Genomic DNA, 21,637 nt, shown 5'->3' with positions numbered 1-21,637 from the left:
AGTACAAAGCGAAGGGCATCCTATGGGGTTGGATGCACCAAGGGGAAAGCCATAAATATCAAGGAGGGTCTTTGCTATTTAAAAAAAAAAAAAAAAAAAAAAAAAAAAAAAAAAAAAAAGGCAGGAGCAGAGGCGGGGGTGGATAGGGAACGAGGAGAGAGCGTGGGCACCTCCGGGCCTTCAGACACAGACAATGTCAGCAGTGGGCTCACGCCTTCTCTTACGTTCCAAGGTAAGTATAAACATGAGCATTTACAATATCACATGTCAGCTGTTTCTTGTCTGGTTTTTCCCCTCTTTCTCTCACCCCAACCTCATCTCCAGTTGCCTCCCGGGGTGTGGGAGGTCTCAGTTGGGAGGCTAGGTGTCCCCAAATACAGACTTGTGTGTCTGTGGGGGGACTCTTAGCTTCTACGCCCACTTTTGCCTTGGGGAAGCCCTGTGGCCTCTGCTGGTCCTACCCACACCCTAATCCTCACCATTTCATTTTTTTTTTTTTTTGAATGTTTTTATTTAGAGTTGAGAGACCGAGAGAGAGAATGCACATGCGAAGCAGGGGAAGGGCAGAGAGAGAGGGAGAGACAAGATCCAAACCAGGCTCTGTGCTGATGGCAGAGGTCTCATGAACCGTGAGATCATGACCTGCGCCGAAATCAAGAGTCGGATGCCTAACCGACTGAGCCGCCCAGGTGCCCCTCCTCTCACTATTTCTTATCAAGAGCCCCTTGTGGGGCTGGGACAGCACTGAGTGGAGGAGAGAGTGCAGCTATCCTAAGATGGGGCTGAAAGCAGGCATGCAGTTCCTCCTAGCACAGCCCCCACCCCCATCTCCCACCTACCATTCCCTCAAAGTCAGGAGTACTGTTCCATGCCCTTGGATGCCTTTGTTCAGAGCCATCTTTTATCTCTTCTGCTGAGAATGTCTGGGATCGAGCAGAAAGATTTGGGAGCTATAGTCTTCTTTATTCTCGGCCTATGCCAAAGTGATAGCAACGTGAAAAATGTGCCACCAGCTGGACCGCGTGGACTCCTGAGCCTGGGAGCCCGCCCTGCCCCCCCCACACACACACCTCGTAGCTCTCATCCCTATGGAAGCATCTCTGAACTTAAATGCCAATTGCTTTCTATTTAAAAAGAGACCCCCGTGCATGATTCAAACCATTCATGGCGTAGTTTCTCAAAATCTACTTCCCATTCCCTGAACAAGCTGTACCTTCATATTAACTGATACCTCTCCCCTTTCCCAGCTCTGCCCCAGCTCAGCTGTGCTCCCAGCTGCACGTAAAGCCTTACAATGGCTGGCAAAGTGTGTTACAGAGAGCTGTACTCAAAAATGCGTGTTGATTTGTCCCTGGTCTTCACTTTCTGTTCCTGGCTTCTGTGTGGTTTTTTAAGTGGCATTTCCAACTAGTGGAGGTTCAAAACCGTCCACGCTGGAATAAACAGAGGGGAAAAGCTCAAAATTGATTTTTTTTTATTTAAGAAAAAAAAAGGTATTTGCACAATCTTAGCTGATACAAGAGATTACAAGCAAGAAAGCAAAATGCAGTGGGGCCTGGGTGGCTCAGTTGGTTAAGTGTCCGACTTTTTTTTTTTTTTTTAGCAAGAGCAGGGGAGGGGCAGACAGAGGGTCTAAAGTGGGCCCTGTACTGACAGCAGAGAGCCTGATGTGGTGCTTGAACTCCCGAACTGTGAGCTCGTGACCTGAGCTGAAGTCAGACGCTTAACCAAGCAAGCCACCCAGGTGCCCCTAAGCATCCAACTCTTGATTTCAGATCATGATCTCATGGTTTGTGAGTTAGAGGCCCACGTTGGGCTCTGAGCTGACAGTGAGGAGCCTGCTTGAGATTCTCTCTCTCTCTCTCTCTCTCTCTCTCTCTCTCTGCCCCTCCCCCACTCGCAATCTCTATCTCAAAATAAATATATAAATAATAATTTAAAAAAAGAAAGCAAAATGCCATTCTGCTGAGAAGATGCTCGGCTGTTTTGCATCAGATTTCATTAAGGTCCACTTCCTATAGCCAATGATTTCCATCATTTTTTTTTTTTTTTTATGGGAACCCTGGTAAAGAATAAATACTTGAAAAAAAAAAAAACCACAGGGGGCGCCTGGGTGGCTCAGTCGGTTGGGCTTCCGACTTCGGCTCAGGTCATGATCTCGCGGTCTGTGAGTTCAAGCCCCGCGTCGGGCTCAGAGCCTGGAGCCTGTTTCAGATTCTGTGTCTCCCTCTCTCTCTGACCCTCCCCCGTTCATGCTCTGTCTCTCTCTGTCTCAAAAATAAATAAACGTTAAAAAAAAATTAAAAAAAAAAAAAACACAGGAAAATCCTATTGTTATGCGGAATGAAAATCTACCAGCATGGGGTCTTGTCATGTATATTTTGAGAAAGGTCATGACACACACTCCAATTTGAGAGCTGCCTTCAAGGTCAGCCCAGCGTCGGTTGGGATGCTCATAGTCCCTGGAGTCAAGCATGGGTCTGGGGATCTCGTTCATTCTTCTCTGCCTTGCCCAGTTCTTGCTTCCATGCCGTGCTCCCCCTGAGGCAGGCAGGGTTGTCCAGAGCAAGAGTATGTGTGACGAATCCTGACTTCCACCTGTCTCCCTTGCACCATGGAAACCACAGTTCTCAAGTTGGCGCCATGGAAAGAGTCTGGAATTTGGAGGGGCGCCTGGGTGGCTCAGTCGGTTGAGCCTCCGACTTCGGCTCACGTCATGATCTCACGGTTCATGAGTTCGAGCCCCGTGTTGGGCTCTGTGCTGACAGCTCGGAGCCTGGAGCCTGCTTCGGATTCGGCGTCTCCCTCTCTCTCTGCCTCCCCCCCCCCAACTCATGCTCTCTCTCTCTCTCTCTCTCAAAAATAAATAAACATTAAAAAAAAAAAGAGTCTGGAATTTGGAGCCTGGTTTGAATCAGAACTCCATCACCTACTAGCTGTGTGACCTCTGGAACTTAATCTCTCTGTGTCTATTCTCTCCTGCATGAAAAGACCTGAATCTGATAGGGTTCCTTGATAGCAAGTGACAGTATCCAAGTCTGGGTGGATAAATTAAGCCAAAAAGGGTAATTATTGAGGCGATGGGCTAGCTCAGAGAATCAGAGCAGCCGCTGAAGGGGCAAGGCGGGCAGTCCTGGGATCCAGTGGAGCGAAAGTGGTGGATTGTGTTGTTTGGCCCCATTTCTTCACTCCTCGCTGCATACGTGCCCTTTGCCATTTAACTTAACCGGGCCCTCCCAAAGTAGGTAGGGTGACCAGCTGAGATCTGTGACTCTGGACTCAGCCATGTGACTTGCTTCAGCCAATGGGATGTCAGCCGATTAAACACACACACACACACACACACACACACACACACACCCCGCCCCCCACAAGGAGAGGCTTGAAATGGTTTCATCGGTTGGGACTTGCTTCTTCCTTACTTCTGCCATCACCATGAGAAGGACACACTCAGAAGAACCTGCTGGAGGATGAGAGACAACAACTGGGCCCACCAATAATTACAAACATGCAATACAACATATTTGCAGTACAAACATGCAATGCAACGCCCATGTGGCAAACGTTCTGAGTGTTACACACACACCCCGTCAGTATTTCAGTACATGCTTTCCAACTGACAGCAATGGCCTCTCTTCGCTGGAGGCCTCTCTGACTGCAAGATTCTGCTCTGCCCATCAGCCCTGCGGACTGAACGGACTAGGGAATCAACACCCCCTCTGGAACAGTTCTCAGCGGACAGCTGCGAGCTCCCTCACCCCCCCTGCTGGTAGAACTCTGGGGTGCGTGTTCCACACTGGATCCCAGCGCTGTCCCCAGCGGAATTAAGTTCCATTTGCCCACAGCAGTAACTTGCGTGGCTTCACACCCTTTTGTTGGCTGCTGTCCCTTCCCTGAGCCACTCTTCTACTCCCCTAACATCAATTCTTGGGATCACCTCCCCAGAAAACTCTGCCCTCAAATCATTATCTCAGGATCCGCTTTTAGAGGAACCCAAACTCAGCTAGACTACTTTCACCTTGGGGCATGAACCAAGGTCACATTCTTCTTAATATTCAAGTTAAATAACTCAGAGACTTAAGTCACCCATAATGAAAATGGCTCTCCCCCCTCCCCTGACTCCTCCTATAGTGAGCCCAACCATCCCCAGAGTAGGTGTGGTTGGCATTTGAATGTATATAATGAACTCCAGTTAATAGGGATCACTTCTAAGGAGCTAGATTGTGGAGAGGGGACAGAGAAAGCATTTACCTTTTGACTTTCTACATTATGTGAATTTGTTCCACATGTTTGCACCCAAACCCTGCCTTGGGTGACATACCTGAGGAAGGAATTTGTGTCCTTTTCTGAGCTTGGGGAGAGACAGCATGCAAGCACCTGAGCCTTTACTTGGAGGGAGAAGCCAAGGAAAAACAAAAATCAACCTCCAAGTATCTCCTTATAAAGCTAAACTGTTTCTAAACCCAACCCAATCTGGCTCTTGGTTTGAAAGCCTTCAGTCTTTCTCATAAGGTACACTGTAGTCCTCTTTTTTTAATGTTTATTTAGTTTTGAGAGAGAGAGAGAAAGTGGGAAAGAGATAGAGAGACAGGGAGACAGAGGATGTCAAGCAGGCTCCACACTGACAGCAGAGAGCCTGACGTGGGGCTCAAACCACAGTCCTCAAGATTATGACCTGAGCCGAAGTCGGAGGCTTAATCAACTGAACCACACAGGTGCCCTGTAGCCCTCTTATTCTACTGTCCTTGCAGAGAACAATGGCATTCCCACCAAGGGGACAACATTAACCAAACTTTCTTCTATTGAGTCCGTTGATGACCTGTTTCTTGCAAGCACTTTGCTCACTCAACTCACTCTTTCCCTAACACTGCCTCCTCCTGAGGGCTCTGAAATATTTCTGAAACAGTTCTAAAAGCAATCACGAATTTCTAACCAAAAATCTAGCTTCCATGTAAATTACCATGTTTTTGTGTCTTTCTCCATAGGTAGGGAGTGTGCTGGTGGGCACAGAGCCTGGTGCCTTATCTCCCTCCCAACTATCGTCTTCCTGGCACTTCCCTGGAAGCAGATGGAAACCAGAGAGAGAAAAATACACTAGCTGGGTCAGGTGAGTCAACCAGTATGTCTTACGGAACCACTCCTTCCAGAATGCTGTGAAAACCGGGTAGATTGAATGAAAGGTAGAAGCCCCTCAAACCATTAATTATGTCCCACCTTTCCCAACAATAACTCATAGACCTTAATTACACTTATTAATTTAAAAGTTTACCTGGGGCGCCTGAGTGGCTCAGTTGGTGAAGTGTCCAACTCTTGGTTTGGGCTCAGGTCATGATCTCGTGGTTCATGGGTTTGAGCCCCACATCGGGCTCTGTGCTGACAGTGCAGAGCATGCTTGGGATTCTCTTCCTCTCCCTCTGTCTCTGTCTCTGCTCCTCCCCCACTTGTGTTTTTTTATCTTTCTCTTTCTCTCCCTCAAAATAAATAAATAAACTATAAAAAATTATAGGGGTGCCTGGGTGGCTCAGTCGGTTAAGCGTCCGACTTCAGCTCAGGTCATGATCTCACACTCCGTGAGTTCGAGCCCCACGTTGGGCTATGTGCTGACAGCTCAGAGCCTGGAGCCTGCTTCAGATTCTGTGTCTCCCCCTCTCTCTGCCCCTCCCCTGCTCATGCTCTCTCTCTCTCTGTCTCAAAAGTAAATAAAAACATTAAAAAACTTTTTTTTAATTATAAAATTTACCTAAAAATGTGTCTACCGTTGATCACAAGGGCACCTTCATAAATGGATTATTAATGACTCGATGAGAGACACACAGAGACAAATAAACTGAGGTAACTTTCTTGGGGACAGTGTCCCTCTCTATCATACTTTGGATGACTAAGAGGGCACCCTGCATTAAGAACTGAGGTCAAGTGTGAGAGACCGACATTGCTGAGAAATCCTGCTTTTGATTATTGCCTTCTTATGACTTCAACAGATATTTGCTTATTTTTTTTAAATTGTTTTTAATGTTTATTTAGTTTTGAGAAAGAGACAGAGTGTGAGCAGGGAAGAGGTAGAGAGAGAGGGGGAGACACAGAATCCGAAGCAGGCTCCAGGCTCTGAGCTGTCAGCACAGAGCCTGACATGGGGCTTGAACTCACAAACTGCACGATCATGACCTGAGCTGAAGTCAGTCACTCAACCGACTGAGCCACCCAGGCGCCCGAACGGATATTTGCTTCTTGATTCAGGTATAGCCCGAGGCACTCACTTCTACCAAAGACTGCTTACCTGGAAAGTGCAAAATGGTGAGACCCTTCACGGGCTTCAATGTAACAATATCTACCCAAATTACAAATGCTTCTATGCTTTCACCAGTACCACTTTTAGGAATTTATTATCCAATTTATTATCATTTGCATATATACAAAAAGATGTCACATACAAAGTTATTTGCCAAAGCACTGCTAATTTTATATTATAGCATTCTTGTATAGCACAATATCAGCCAAAAATTTGGAAATAATCCACTTTGCAATTTAACAGGTATAGTTAGAAAATATTAAACCAGTGTGTCTAGAAACGGGGAAAATGGAGGGGGACGGGGTGAGAGGGATGCTTCTCACGCATTTTATATATGTTTTGATTTTTTAATCATATGAATTTGTATTGATTCAAGAAAATTATATGATTACGTGGTATTTCATCAAAGACATTTTTATCACATATTAAGCAAGTGTAGAGAGTTCAGGTTGTTTCCAGTTCTTTGTTATACTAAACAATGTTGCGATCAACATCTTTGTAGTGAAATCTTTAACTGCTCCATTTATTATTTACACAGGAAAAACTAATAAAAATATAATTTCTGCATTAAAGAATGTTAAAATTTCAAGGCTTCTTATACATATTAACAAATCAAGCTCCTGAAAATCCATACCCATTTTTTAAAATAGACTTTATTCTCTTGAGCAGATTTAGGTTTGCAGCAAAACTTAGCCAAAGGTACAGAGATTTCGCATATAACCCCTGCTCCCACACTCGCAGAGCCTCCCCCATTACCAACATCCCACACGAGGGTGGTACATTTGTTGTAATCGATGCACCTACACTGACACGTTATTATCACCCAAAAGTCCGTAGCTTACATTAGAGTTCACTCCGCTGTTGTATATTCCATGGGTTTGAACAAATGTCGATTGTCCCGTCCCCGCCATCATAGTATCATATAGAGTAGTTTCACTGCCCTAAAAATCCCCCATGCCCCAACTGTTTGTCCTTCTCTTGCCTAACCTCTGAAAACCACTGACCCTTTTACTGTCTCCATAGTTTTGCCTTCTCCAGGATGTCGTATAGTTGGAACCACACGGTATGTAGCCTTTTCAGATTGGTTTCTTCCACTTAGTAATATGCACTTACAGTTCTTCTGTGTCTTCTCACGGCTTGATAAAGAGCTCATTTGGTTTTGGCGCTGAAAATTCTGTTATCTGGATGTACTCCAGTTTAGTGATCCATTCAGCTACTGAAGGACATCATGGTTGCTTCCAAATTTTGGTGATTATGAATAAAACTGCTACACATGCCCGTGTGCAGGTTTTTGTGGAGACATAAGTTTTAAAATACCAAGGAATGTGATTGCTGTATCTTATGGTAAGGATGTGTTTGGCTTTGTAAAACAAAACAAAACAAAAACAAAACAAAGAAAAAAAAACCAACCAGCAAACCTCCAAAGTGGCCGTACCATTTTGCGTTTCTACCACAAATAGATCAGAATTCCTGTTGTTCCACATCCTCACCAGCATTTGGTGTTGTCAGTGTTCCAGCCATTGGCTATTCTAGTAAATATGTAGTGGTATCTCACTGCTATTTTAATTTGCATTTCCCTGATGATATATGATATGGAGCATCTTTTCATGTGCTTATTTGTCTGCTATATCTCTTGTCATGAGGTGTCAGTGAAGGTCTTTGGCCAATTTTTTAATTGGTTTGTTTGTTTTCTTACTGATGAGTTTTAGGAGTTCTTTGTGTATTTGGGGGTAAAAGTCCTTCATCAGATACATCTTTTACCCATATTATCTCCCAGTCTGTGGTTTGTCTTTTCATTTCTCTTGACAGTGTCTCTTGCAGAGCAGACATTTATAATTTTAATGAAGTCCAGCTTATTAATTCTTTCTTTTATGGATCTTGCCTTTGTTGTTGTATCTAAAAAGCCATCACGAAATCCAAGGTCATCTAGATTTTCTCCTATGTTATCTTCTAGGCATTTTATAGTTTTTCATTGTACAGTTGAGTCTGTGATCCCTTTTGAGTTAATTTGTGTGACAGCTACAAGGTCTGTGTCTAGATTGATTTTTTCACATGGGGATGTCTAATTGTTCCAGCACCATTTGTTGAAAAGACTGTCTTTTCTCCACTGTACTGCCTTCCCTCCTTTGTCAAAAATCAAAAGACTATATTTATGTGGATCTATTTCTGGGCTCTCTGCTCCCTTCCACTGATCCATTTGTCTATTCTTTCACCGATACCACACTGTCTTGATTACTGTAGCTTTATAGTAAGTCTTGAAGTCAGGTAGTGTTGGTCCTCCAATTGTGTTATTCTCCAATATTGTGTGAGCTATTCTGAATCTTCATACAAATTTTTGTTTTGTTTTGTTAATTTTTATTTTTTTTTTTAGAGAGAGAGCGTGCATACAAGTGGGGAAGGGGCCAAAGGGAGAGAGTGAGAGAGAGAATCTTTTTTTTTTTAATGTTTATTTTTAAGAGAGAAAGACAGAGTGCGAGCTGGGGAGGGGCAGAGAGAGAGAGGGAGACAGAATCTGAAGCAGGCTCCAGGCTTAGCACTGTTGGCACAGAGTCCGACACGGGGCTCGATCCCATGAAAGGTGATATCATGACCTGAGCTGAAATCAAGAGTCATATCCTTAACTGACTGAGCCACCCAGGTGCCCTGATATCAACAAACATTCTAAAGTTTACATGAAAGGGCACCTGGGTGGCTCAGTCAGTCATGATCTCACCTTTCATGGGATGGAGCCCTGAGTCAGGTTCTGTGCTGACAATGCTGAGCCTGCTTGGGATTCTCTCTCTCCCTCTTTCTTTCCTCTATCCTACTCGTGCTCTCTCTCTCTCTCTCAAAATAAATAAAAAACTTAAAAAAAGAAAAAAATGTTGATATCTACAAAATAACTTGCTGGATTTTGATTGTTTTTTTTTTTTAATCTGTAGATCAAATTGGGGAAAACTGACATCTTGACCATATTGAATCTTCCTATCCGTGGACAAGGTAATATCTCTCCATTTATTTAGATTTCTGTCATATAGATCTTGTACATATTTTGTTAGGATTTATACCTAAGTATTTTCCTTTGGGGGCTGCTAGTGTAAATAGTATTGTATTTTCAATTTCAAGTGCCACTTGTTCATTGCTGATATATAGGAAAGCATTTGCCTTTTTTGTATTAACCTTGTATCTTGAAACTTTGCTATAATCACTTATTAGTTCTGGAAAGTTTTTTTTTGTTTGTTTGTTTGTTTTTTGTCAATTCCTTCTGATTTTCTACAAAGACATCATGCCATCTGCAACATAGACCATTTTACTTCTTCCTTCCCAATCCGTATAAGGAATCTTCCCAATCTGCATAAAGAAAACCTAGGAACAGAGTGGTAATGGAAATTGCCTACAATCAGAACCTGGAGGAAGCAAGGTGCAGGGCTCCAGAAACATGGCTCCAGACAGACTGGTGGAGGCCCAAGTGGGATAATCTCTGAAACGCCAAGGAATCTGGCAGTGATGGTATCGCAAGGCTTTGATGAGGACTTCAGGGTAGGAGATTTGAGCAGGGCAATCTGCCCGGGATTCCCAGCTTCCTCCCCGAGAGCCTCCATCTCCATCACCACCCACCCACCACTATGCACCTCCAAGTCTCCCCGGCACCAGCCCCCCCCCCCCCCCCCCCCCGGGCACGATGGAATGTACCCCAGCGTCCTCCTAAATGAGCCGCCGTGTAGCGGGAGCGGACGCTGGTGGGGGCTCCTGCCAAAGACCGGACAGCCGGCTCCTGCATGGGCGACCCCAGAGAGGCCCCTCGGCGGGGCACTAAGGGCTCGGAATCCGCACCACCTAACCCCTGCTACTGAGGTCTCATTCACACTTCGGTGCGAAGACGCAGAAGCCTCTTGGAGCGGGCCAACCCGGCGGACTGGGGATCCTTGCCAACGCAGCCAGAACTCCGCGCGCCCGGCGCCCTGGACACACCAGGTGCAGGAGCCGAAGGCCCACCCGGTGCCTCGGCGCGGGGGCAGCCTGGGGACCCCGGGGCGGAGTCGAGCGCGGGGCGGGGCGGGGCGCACGGGCAGGGTCCGAGGCGCCTTGCCGAGCTGCAGGGGCGGAGCGCCAACTCCAGCGGGAAGACAGAGACCGCGACGCGCGGGGGAAGCGCGCTGGAGCGAGGAAGAAAGGACACCCCGGAACGCAGTGCCACTGCACGAGGAAGTCGCGGTCCCCCAGTACTGAACCCGGCGGCCAGGGCAGCGGAGCGCGCCGGGAGGAGGCGCCCAGGCAGGTAGGTGCTGAGCTCTGAGCGGTCCGGGGGCTCCCTTGGTGCGGTGGGGGCGTCATCCGGGCTGGGGGCGCCGACGCCCACTTCTTTCTCCGAATCCACTCGGGCTGGGGGCGCCGACGCCCACTCCTTTCTCCGGGGGATTCGGGTTACTTTGCCTCCCGTGCTTCTCGGGAGGCTCCCGGGCTGACTCCAAGTGGAGGAGTTCGTGCCGGGAGAGTCCACCACCCGCCAGGACCGGGCAGGGGACCCGGCGACGGGAAGCCGGGACTGGGGCGCGCGGGCGGCTGGGCTGGCGGGCGAGCGCCAAACTGCAGGGGAGGGCTTGGGCAGGGGGCACCTCGTTGAAAGGGAAGCTGAAGAGGGAAGCATCTCCCGGGTAATTCCCGCTCACCGGGTCCAGCCCCTAACCCCGGTTTTCTTCTGGCCCGGAGGCCTCGCACGCTTCGCCTTTGGAGCCCGAATCTCCGACTCGATTCCCGCCCTTGCTGGGCGGCGCCTCCGGGACCGCGCGGCCGCGCCGGGGCGGGTAAGGGAGGGAGGGGAGAGGGCGCCCGAAGCGGGTTGGTCTGGGGCAGGGGGGTGCGTCCCCGGAAAAATGGGGCCGAGACCTGCGCCACCCGGGCTCACGTCCCCTCCTCGCGGAGCGTGGCAGCCGAGAGGACGCGACTCCCGCTTCTCGGTCTCGGGTCGGGCACTGTCTGCGGGGACCCGGGCTTCGCGGGAGAAGGCGAGGCGACCCTGACGGAGGACGCTCCCGGCTGCGGACGCCGTTGGCACTTGAACGTCGTCTGGCAGAGGAGGTTTTCGCCTCGGGTACGCAGCAGTCGCACGCGCTGCATGTTCGAGCGGCCCTGCCACCCTGCGACGGCCGTCCCTGCTGCTTCAGTTCCTGTCCCTCTCTCTCCCCCTCCTCTGGCGGGGCCGGGCCAAACCCGCTCTCCAGTTTGGTCCATTCTTGCTATCAGCATCCCGCGGCGCCCACACTTGGAGTCGTTTCCAGTTGTGTTAAGCCTGGAGAGGCAGGACACAGCTTGATGGCTGGGGTCTTCTTTCTGCTGGTGTTGGGATCTCGAGTTTCTTGTTTTTGTTTTGTTTTGTTTTTTCCCAAGGCCCTCCGATGCGTTGAACCCGGTGGTGCCCCATCTCCTAAGGGCTCAGTACTTCAGAGACTTTATTTTCCTTTGCCGTGGGGATCTTGAGGCACTGAAAACATAAAGGACTCGGGACAGTTTCAGCCCTCAGGCCCTCCTGGGTCCTCCCTGATATCCCCTTCCCCTTACTCCTGCCCCCCCTTGGGGGCCGTTTTCAGTTAAGCCGGGTCTTGGAGCAGCCACCACCACTTTCAGAGGACAGGGACCTTGGTGACAAGATGTGGTGCTTCCCAGTCAGGGTTGATTCTGGGGGAGAACTGGGGGGGGGGGGGGGGGGGAGCTGTCCAAGGAGACAGGGAGCTGATCACAAAAGTGGGAGCAGGGAGGGGAAGCAGACAAAGCGTTTCTTGTTAGATCTGGTTCCCAAAGCACAGAGGAGCAGCAGCAGAATTCTCTCCCACCCACAGCCCCCTTCACCAGCAGAATCCTGGGCGGATCCTCATTCCTGCATCCCACAGACTCCTGTCCAGCCTCCACTGTCCAGGCCCGGTCTAGGCAGCGGGGATTTGGTTTATAGGAAGATCAGTGCTCAGAAAGCATAAATCACTGGCCCAGGATGACTCAGCCTGTTCATGTGAAAATGGATTTGGTGATGTCCATGTCCAAGGTTTGGCCAGGACATAGGGGCCAGTGCCCTGCTTTGGAGGAAAGACCTTGCCGTGTGTCCCGATCCTCCGGCTTCATTGTCCTTGACCAAAAGGTGACACGGCATGGTAGCTGCTGTGGAAGCCTGGGCCAACCGCCTGGAACAAGCTTGTTAAACTTTTTGAAGACCTTGTGGGAGTTGATGGTGGGAAGGAGAGAGTGACTGGGCAGTCAGACTGGTCCCGGCTCCTGAGAAAAAGACAGACATGCAGGCTCTTCGTGGGTGTCTCTGGAGAATCTAGTTCATCCTATGCCCAGTACCTCCTGAAAGCCAATGGAGGATTTCCCAGTTTCCAGACCTCTGTCTCTCTCTCCCCCAAAGTCTGGGTAATTCTGTCTCAGGGTAGTCACTGGGTCTGGTTGGCTTCCACTTGGGGAGCTCTGGGAGAATATTACCAGGTATTTTCCTGCATGTTGCCCACTGACTGTGTCGCCTTCCAGGGTCCAGGATGGCGTGGTGACTCTCCTCAAGGATGTGGGTGGGGTGCTAGGCTCGGCGACTCACGACAGCAGAAGGTCTGGATCCCCAGCTCAGAATTCTCACCACTCCACCTGCAGTCTCCACCATGGCAGCCCAGAATGGAAACACTACTTTCGCACCCAACTTCAGCCCGGCTCAAGACCATACCTCCTCCCTCCCGTTCAACTTCAGTTATGGTGATTACGACCTCCCTCTGGACGAGGACGAGGACATGACCAAGACTCGGACCTTCTTTGCCGCCAAGATCGTCATCGGTGTGGCACTGGCGGGCATCATGCTGGTTTGCGGCGTCGGCAACTTTGTCTTTATTGCTGCCCTCGCCCGCTGTAAGAAGCTGCGCAACCTGACCAACCTGCTCATCGCTAACCTGGCCGTCTCTGACTTCCTGGTGGCCGTCATCTGCTGCCCCTTCGAGATGGACTACTACGTGGTGCGCCAGCTCTCCTGGGAGCACGGCCACGCGCTCTGCGCCTCTGTCAACTACCTGCGTACAGTCTCACTCTACGTCTCCACCAACGCCCTGCTGGCCATCGCTATCGACAGGTGAGGGTGCCGGTCCAGGGTAAAGATGGGGGCTGGGCCAGGTGGCCCCTTTCCTCACTTCAGCCCCGACAGGTTGGCGCCGCTGCCGATTCGGAGGCTGGCTCATCTATTCGAGGCAAGAGGAGACCTGATTTCCTCACTTGGGGCTCACGATCCCCCCCAGACGTGGGCGAGAGGGAGGCTCCTGAGCACCCCCAGCTCTGGGCCGTGCCTGCAGATACCACGTCTGCCACAGAGTGGGTGCAGGCATGTCACGTGAGCGCGAGCAGCCACAAACACGACCGAACGCAAAAGCAGAAAGTTTAGGCCACGTGAGACTTCACCAGGGCACCTTCCGGTCAGGGTCACGCGTACCAAGTTTGTCCTGTAGCCAGTACCCAAGTCAAGACGTGGAACATTTATTTGCATCACCTAGAAAACTCCCTTGTCCCTCTTACCAGTCAGTTCTCACCCCACACAACCACGGCTCTGATCTCACTCATCGTCGTTTAATTTTGTCTGTTCTTTAACTTCATAAAAACAGAATCATAGGGTAATGTACCCTTGTTTCTGGTGCCTTTGTTGTAGAGCTGATTTTAATTTTTTTTTTTAAGTTTATTTATTTTTGAGACAGAGAGAGACAGAGCATGAACGGGGGAGGGTCAGAGAGAGAGGGAGACACAGAATCGGAAGCAGGCTCCAGGCTCCGAGCCATCAGCCCAGAGCCCGACGCGGGGCTCGAACTCACGGACTGCAAGATCGTGACCTGAGCTGAAGTCGGACGCTCAACCGACTGAGCCACCCAGGTGCCCCAGAGCTGATTTTAAAATAAGATAACCACCTATTTGTAGAAAAGAGGGAAGGACATCCTTGCCTTTGTTTCCTTGCGTACATCCATGGGCTCATTTGCATACATTTGCATGAGATGTTCTGGAAGTCCTTGCTCTGTTATAAATTTATAAAATCTACAAAATTTCTAGTAGCAGCTTGTGACAAATCTTACACGTGTTTTATTTACGCAAACAGCTATAGAGCTATAAGCCAGTATCAGGTCACCGGTGGCTCTGTTTGAGGGGGGCAGCTGGTAAAACATCCTCTTGGTCCACGGTGTGCTGAAACTCATTTTTAAATATTTTTTTATTATTTTCTTAAATGTTATTTAAAAAAATTTTTTAATGTTCATTTTTTTTTTTTTTTTTGAGAGAGAGAGAGAGAGAGAGAGAGAGGGTGCGAGCAAGGGAGGGGCAGAAAGAGAGGGAGATACAGAATCCGAAGCAGGTTCCAGGCTCTGAGCTGTCAGCACAGAGCCCGACACGGCCTCGAACCCACAAACCGCGAGATCATGACCTGAGCTGAAATCAGACGCTTAACTGACTGAGCCACCCAGAGGCCCCTAAATTCATTTTGATGATGTGTTTTTTAAACATCTTTTTTCCCTTCTGTCTCCTTTGAACTCTTCAGTTTTTTCCTTGCTCTCAGTGCTATTTAGGTTTGTCGTCCCTTTTAATGAAGCAGTTCATTATTTTTCATAATGAAATACACGTAGAGGTCTAAGAGGCATCTTCTTTTTAAAACATAATTCCTGCAGGATAAACAACTCTGTTATTACAGCTCTCCAACCCTAAAACCAGTGTTTGTAAGATGTAACTGTCCAGCAACTGCACAAAATCCCCGAGGGCAAATGATACAAAGTCAGATTCCTAGCCCCCACCCCCCAGCCCTACTAAATGAGAATCCCTTGGGCTAGGTCCCAGGAATCTGCATTTTTATCCAATTCCCTGAGTGATTCTGATGCTCACTCAGGTGAGAGTTATCCCTGTCCTCATCCCCTTTGACCTGTGGAAACCTTTGTCTTTATAACGTTGGGGGTTTGGGCGACGTAGGAGTCTCTTAGGAAGCAGCCATCCAGTCATAATACAAAGAGTGGTTCCTTTTTCACCCTGAACCAGCTCTGCCGTCAGCTTCCCAGCTCCATCCACAGCTCTGCCATTCTGCCCATCACCCAGGCAGCAAATGTTACCATCATTCTTTTTTTTTTTTTTTTTTAGGTTTTTATTTGAATTCCAGTTAGTTAACATACAGCGTAATATTAGTTTCAGGTCTACAGTATAGTGACTCAACACTTCCTCACAGCGCCAGTGCTCATCGTGACAAGTGCACCCCTTAATCCCCATCACCTGTTCCGCCCATCCCCCCCCCACCTCCCCAGTTTGTTCTCCATTGTTAAGAGTGTATTTCTCTGTTTCTCTCTCTCTTTTCCCACTTTGCTCATTTGTTTTGTTTCTTAAATGCCACATATGAGTGAAATCATATGGTATTTGTCCTCCTGACTTATTTTGCTTAGCATTACGCTCTCTAGCTCCATCCACGCCATTGCAAATGGCAAGATTTCATTTTTTTTTTTTAATGTTTACTTATTTTGAGAGAGAGAAAGAGAGAGAGAGCCGGGGAGGGGTAGAGAGCGAGGGAGAGAGAGACACTGCCAAGCAGGCTCTGCGCTGTCAGTGTAGAGCCCCATGCGGGGCCCCATCTCACAAACTGTGACATCATGACCTCAGCTGAAATCAAGAATCTGACACTTAACCCACTAAGCCAACAGGCACCCAAGATTGCATTCTTTTTGATAGTTAAGTAATGTTCCATTATATATATATGTATATATATAATCACATATGTATATATATAATATAATCATATATATATGTATATATATAATATAATCACATATATATATCTATATATCACATCTTCTTTATCCATTCATCAATAAATGGACACTTGGGCTGTTTCCATAACTTGGTTATTTATTATAAATAATCCTGTAATAAACATAGGGGTGGGTACATATATCCCTTTGAGTTAATGTTTTTGTATGCTTTGGATTTGCTGGATCATAGGGTAGTTCTATTTTTAACTTTCTGAGGAGCCTCCATACTGTTTTCCACAGTGGCTGCACCAGTTTGCATTCCAACCAATAGTGCAGGAGGTTTCCTTTTTTTCTCCACATCCTCGCCAATCCCTGTTGTTTCTTGTATTTTTTATTTTAGCCATTCTGACAGGCGTGAGGTGCTATCTCATTGTGGTTTTGATTTGTATTTCCCTGATGATGAGTGATGTTGAGCATCTCTTCATGTGTCTGTTGACCATCTGGATGTCTTCTTTGGAGAAGTACCTGGTCATGTCTTCTGCCCATTTTTAAGTTGGATTATTTGCTTTGGGAGTGTTGAGTTGTAGAAGTTCTTTATATATTTTGGATACTAGCCCTTTATTGCATATGTCATTTGCAAATATCTTTTCCCGTTGTGTAGGCTGCCTTTTAGTTTTGTTGTTGTTGTTCTTGTTTTTAGAGAGGGAGTATGAGCAGGGGAGAGGGGCAGAGGAACAGAGAGAGAGAGAGAGAGAATGAGAATCTTAAGCAGGCTCCATGCTCAGTGAGGAGCCCGACTCAGGGCTCAGTCCCATGACCCTGGGATCATGACCTGAGCTGAAATCAAGAGTCAGACACTCAACCGCTCAACTGACTGAGCGACACAGGCACCCTGCCTTTTAGTTTGGTTGATTGTTTCCTTGACTGTGCAGAAGCTTTTTATTTTGACGCAGTCTCAATAGTTTATTTTTTGCTTTTGTTTCCCTTGCCTCAGGAGACATATCTAGAAAAAAAAGTTGCTACAGAGGATGTCAGAGAAATTACTGCCTGTGCTCTCTTCTAGGATTTTTATAATTTCAGGTCTCACATGTAGGTCTTTAATCCATTTTGAATTCACTTTTGTGTGTGATACAAGAAAGTCGTCCAGTTTCTTTCTTTCCCACGCTGTCTTCCACTGGAATGCAGGAAGCAGAGCCTGAAATGCCAAGGTGAGGGTTGCTAGGGAAATGGTGGTTCAGTAGCCAAGAGGACTCTGGAAACAGAACTAACTCAGGATTTCATCTCTCTCTCTCTCTTTCTCTCTCTCTCTCCTTCCCTCTCAACCCCCCTCCAATATAGTTCCAGCAAGAAAAGTATCTTGATAACCAATGCCAGAGAGAATTTCTACATTCCTGCTTCTTCTGTCGTGGACTCTTAAATTCTAATATTTTCGAATCCAGTAACAACTTCCTCATTACAAAAGAGATTCCAAAATTCAGAGTTGTCATCAAATAAATCAGAAAGGAGGGGCTCCTGGGTGGCACAGTCGGTTAAGCTCTGACTTTGGCTCAGGTCATGATCTCGCGGTCCGTGAGTTCAAGCCCCACATCAGGCTCTGTGCTGGCAGCTCGGAGCCTAGAGCCTGCTTCAGATTCTGCGTCTCCTCTCTCTGCCCCTCCCCTGCTCGTACTCTCTCTCTCTCTCCCTCAAAATTAAATAAACGTTAAAAAAAAAGAAGAATTTAAAAAAAAAGAAAGAAAGAAAGGCAAAAACACTGGCCTAGGAGTGACTCAGAACATCTGGGTTCCAAGCTGGATAAATCCATTATGCTCCTGGGACTTAGTTTCTTCATCTGTGAAACAGAAATAATAATAACTTGACTGACAACCTCTCCAGCTTTTTGTCAGGTTCTGAGAAGGTAAACCTACATAAAGCATGTTGGAAGCTATAGTATTTTGTTAAAACTGATCTTTCTCCATGACTTGTCCATTGGCAAGAGGGACAGCCACAAGGTCTTTGTTACCATCTGTCTGCGTGGATGCGTGTTTCCTGAGATCAGCACCCTCCTAGGGTCTCTATGAGCTGAAATAACATCTCTCCCAAGTCCTCTGCACGTAAATCTCACCCTTCTTCTGGCAGTGGCATTCAGAAATGGCAGTAGATAGCCCTTCTGATATTTCCACATAGAACAGGCATGTGTTACCAAGGAGTAAGGTGCACAGGGAAGCCTGTGTCTCTCTCACTGGCCTGTGTCAGGGTTTGTAGGTTTACTTCATTGACTATGAAGTGGCCCCTGTGCTCACAGAGAAAAGCCCTACTGTCCAGTATCAGTGTCATCACTTTGGGAGTGAGAGTTTGGCCGTGCATCTTTCTTATCGTTTTGCCTTATTTTTCAATTGGTTTTGAACCTGAGTGCTGTTTATTAGGCTGTTATATTGGAAAACCTGAAACTCCCTGTGCTGCTTTGACATCCTCGAGCCCCACAGGGCCCCCAGGGTCCCTAGCCATGAGGCCCTCTGTCCTCGCCAGGTATAGCCCTCTACCCAGCAGGAAAGGCTCTTGACCTGCTAGTCTTGTCTCGGCTGGACCAGCTGCACCCTCAGTCCTCAACCTGATGCGTGTCACCTCCCTATCAGGTGGCAAAATTATTCAAACAAGCCGATCACATCCTCTCATGGGAGCCCAGGGTCACTTAATCCTCTTGTCGCTACAAAGCCTGCTGCCCACCACCCCTGCTGGCTCATTCTGTTCCTGTGTGCCACTCCTATGTGGCCCCACATGCTTGGCAGTGTCCCTCTCTCTGGGCGGTGAGTGTAGGTGACTAGTTAACTGCTCTAGGGCTCATCCGTCCACTGCCGGGTGTTGTGTGTTCACTCACCTCGTTCTCCGTAGGGCAGGGGAATCCTGCCTTCATCAGCGGGTGAATAGGACGTGGTCAGAATCTCACAAGCTCCATGAAGCGTTCCCGGACTACATCGCTAACATAATGACCATGTCTTCCTTCAAGTCGCTCTTGACCTGTCACTTGGTTATTCTAGTTTCTGTGTGGAAGAAAAGCTCCCGGAGGTCAAGGACTGTGTCTTCTACTCTGTCTCCGTTTACACAGGTTGGGCCCACAGCAGGACCAGCAACCTGCTGTGGATTTACCAGGTTGTAGCAGATGCTACTGATACGCTCCTCTCAGACCCCTTTGCTCCTGTCACGTCTGCGCCCCTGTCCACTCCCACCTGTCAACACCCGCGTTTCTTTGTCCGAAGGCCTCCTCTGGCTCCCCCAACAATGACTTAGGAGAGTTGGTGTATAAATACCCCTGCTCCCTCCCACTCCTGGGGGAACTACACCTGCTCCAAGAGTTCCTCGGCAAGAACGAGCACCAGTGAAACCTTGCTCAATAGTGCAGCCTGTAGTGACCCCCCGAAGGGCTCCAACCTCTCCCAGGCAGGGTCGCTCACTGGAACGAGCAGGATAAAGCTCTAACGTTGTGTGCCGCTTTGTGGTGTCGAGGCAACTTCACACACCTCATCTGAGCTTGAGACAACCCAGGAGGTGGGTGTAAAAGCTCTGTATCAGGAGCCGGGATCCTGGTCCCTGCACCGAGTGAGGTTGGGCAAGTCATTTACTTCTCACGTTAGACTCCTTAAATTCCACCCTAAACCCACCCCTACGCTCCTGCTCTGTAATGCAGGATGGTCCCTGGGGGGGAGGGGAGAGGAAAGCCCTAGTGCACTGCCCTGAAAAGGCCCCTACCTCTCTCTGAGCTCCAGAGCCCTTTTTTCACCTCAAAACCATGAGGTATTTGGAATAAAGAGTTTTGAAAGTATTAAGTTCTTGGGCAGAATGGCAAGACTGAAAGCCAAGGTGGTGTCAGTGGGACTAATAATAATAACAAGAACGCCACATATATTTATTGAACACCTACTACAATGCAAAGCATTTGACAAACATTATCATGTTTAATATTTACAGCAGCCCCACAAGGTAGGTTGTCATTTTATCCCATTTGCATTTGAGGAAATAAATCTCAGAAGGGCTGAGTGATTCCCTCCAGACCCCAAAGCCACTAAGGGGGAAGAGCTGGGATTTATTCCACCTGTTTGCCCAAAGCCTGTGCTGTTTCCACTAAACCACTGCACTACTCCAAATAATGTTGCTAAAATAAGATGAAGTCTGGTGAAGCTGGATAATTACATGGGAACTCACTGTGCCATCCTGTTTTTGTGCCTGTTTGGGCTTAGATCGAGACTGTTTCCAAGCACATATCGTTATTACTGATGGCTTTCCTCCCCCGCCAGATATCTCGCCATCGTCCACCCCTTGAAACCACGGATGAATTATCAAACGGCCTCCTTCCTGATTGCTTTGGTCTGGGTGGTGTCCATTCTCATTGCCATCCCATCGGCCTACTTCACAACAGAGACGGTCTTGTTCATCGTCAAAAGCCAGGAGAAGATCTTCTGCGGCCAGATCTGGCCGGTGGACCAGCAGCTCTACTACAAGTCCTACTTCCTGTTCATCTTCGGCGTGGAATTCGTGGGCCCTGTGCTCACCATGACCCTGTGCTACGCCAGGGTGTCCCGCGAGCTGTGGTTCAAGGCCGTCCCGGGCTTCCAGACAGAGCAGATCCGGAAGCGGCTGCGCTGCCGCAGGAAGACGGTGCTGGTGCTCATGTGCGTCCTCACGGCCTACGTGCTGTGCTGGGCGCCCTTCTACGGCTTTAGCATCGTGCGCGACTTCTTCCCTGCCGTGTTCGTCAAGGAGAAGCACTACCTCACTGCCTTCTACGTGGTCGAGTGCATCGCCATGAGCAACAGCATGATCAACACCGTGTGCTTCGTGACGGTCAAGAACAACACCGTGAAGTACTTCAAGAAGATGCTGCTGCTCCACTGGCAGCCCTCCCATCACGGGAGCAAGTCCAGCGCCGACCTGGAGCTCAAAACCAGCGGCATGCCGGCCACCGAAGAGGTGGACTGTATCAGGCTCAAGTGACCGCCTGGTGCTCTGAGGTGGAAAACCCAAAAGCCAGCACTCCGAGCACAGTCCACCAGTAACCAAGTTCACACAGGCTGCCTGGGAAAAGGGCAACTGTGTTCCCACCTCGCTGCCCTCAAGGAGCGGATGCTTCTCAGTCATGGTGGGCGGTGAGACTCAACGCAGCTGATGTGGACTGGACAGCTCCTGTGTGCCGGCCACACCAATGAGATTGGACAAGGCGACAGGAGCTGGCATTTACCAGTTACTGTGTGCAAAAATTAAATAAGAAAAAATGTCAGAAGCTATTGGTGTCACCAAGCAATGGCCAGTCAGAAGCCTCACATGGTTATTGGCACTCACTCTCCATCTACCTACCCTCATTCTCTATCTCATCAGTTTGCAGGAAAGTCAAAAGGCTATAGAATAAGCCACTTAGACGTGATGGAAATGTAAGGATAAGTTCGTCAGAGTGTGGGGTTTACAGCCTCTTGGGAAGAAGGTTCATGCCATCACGTTGAACTTTCCCACTCAGCTCCCATTACCTCCCTAAGGATATTCTTCAGGATTCTAGCTGTGAGAAAAGAATTTTTCTCATAACCAGGCCATTGGTTAGCTACAGTGGTGTGATTTCAAAGTAAAGGACCAAAAAAAGTCTCTTTTCCACTGATGCTTGAAAGCTCATCATTCTTTTGGG

General features: G+C 48.3%; 1 protein-coding gene across 1 annotated transcript; it reads left to right on the top strand.

Moving 5' to 3' along the window:
- The first annotated feature begins 12,827 nt into the window (after positions 1–12,827).
- PROKR2 (prokineticin receptor 2) lies at positions 12,828–20,958 on the top strand. Its single transcript, XM_042930162.1, has 2 exons — positions 12,828–13,364; positions 20,262–20,958. The coding sequence occupies exons 1-2, from the start codon at positions 12,907–12,909 to the stop codon at positions 20,956–20,958; spliced, it is 1,155 nt and encodes a 384-aa protein (XP_042786096.1). The 5' UTR covers positions 12,828–12,906.
- The last annotated feature ends 679 nt before the right edge of the window (positions 20,959–21,637 follow it).

Source organism: Panthera leo, chromosome A3 (genome assembly GCF_018350215.1).
Source record: "Panthera leo isolate Ple1 chromosome A3, P.leo_Ple1_pat1.1, whole genome shotgun sequence".
In the NCBI taxonomy this organism is placed as follows: Eukaryota; Metazoa; Chordata; class Mammalia; order Carnivora; family Felidae; genus Panthera; species Panthera leo.
The sequence above is the reverse complement of the archived record's forward strand: the minus strand, read 5'-3'. Positions and strand labels throughout refer to the sequence as shown.

Excerpts from the sequence above, each read along its gene's own strand:
- PROKR2 (XM_042930162.1), top strand. The coding sequence starts at position 12,907 with ATGGCAGCCCAGAATGGAAACACTACTTTCGCACCCAACTTCAGCCCG. Across the intron at positions 13,365-20,261 it reads CTGGCCATCGCTATCGACAG|ATATCTCGCCATCGTCCACC; the intron begins GTGAGGGTGCCG and ends CTCCCCCGCCAG.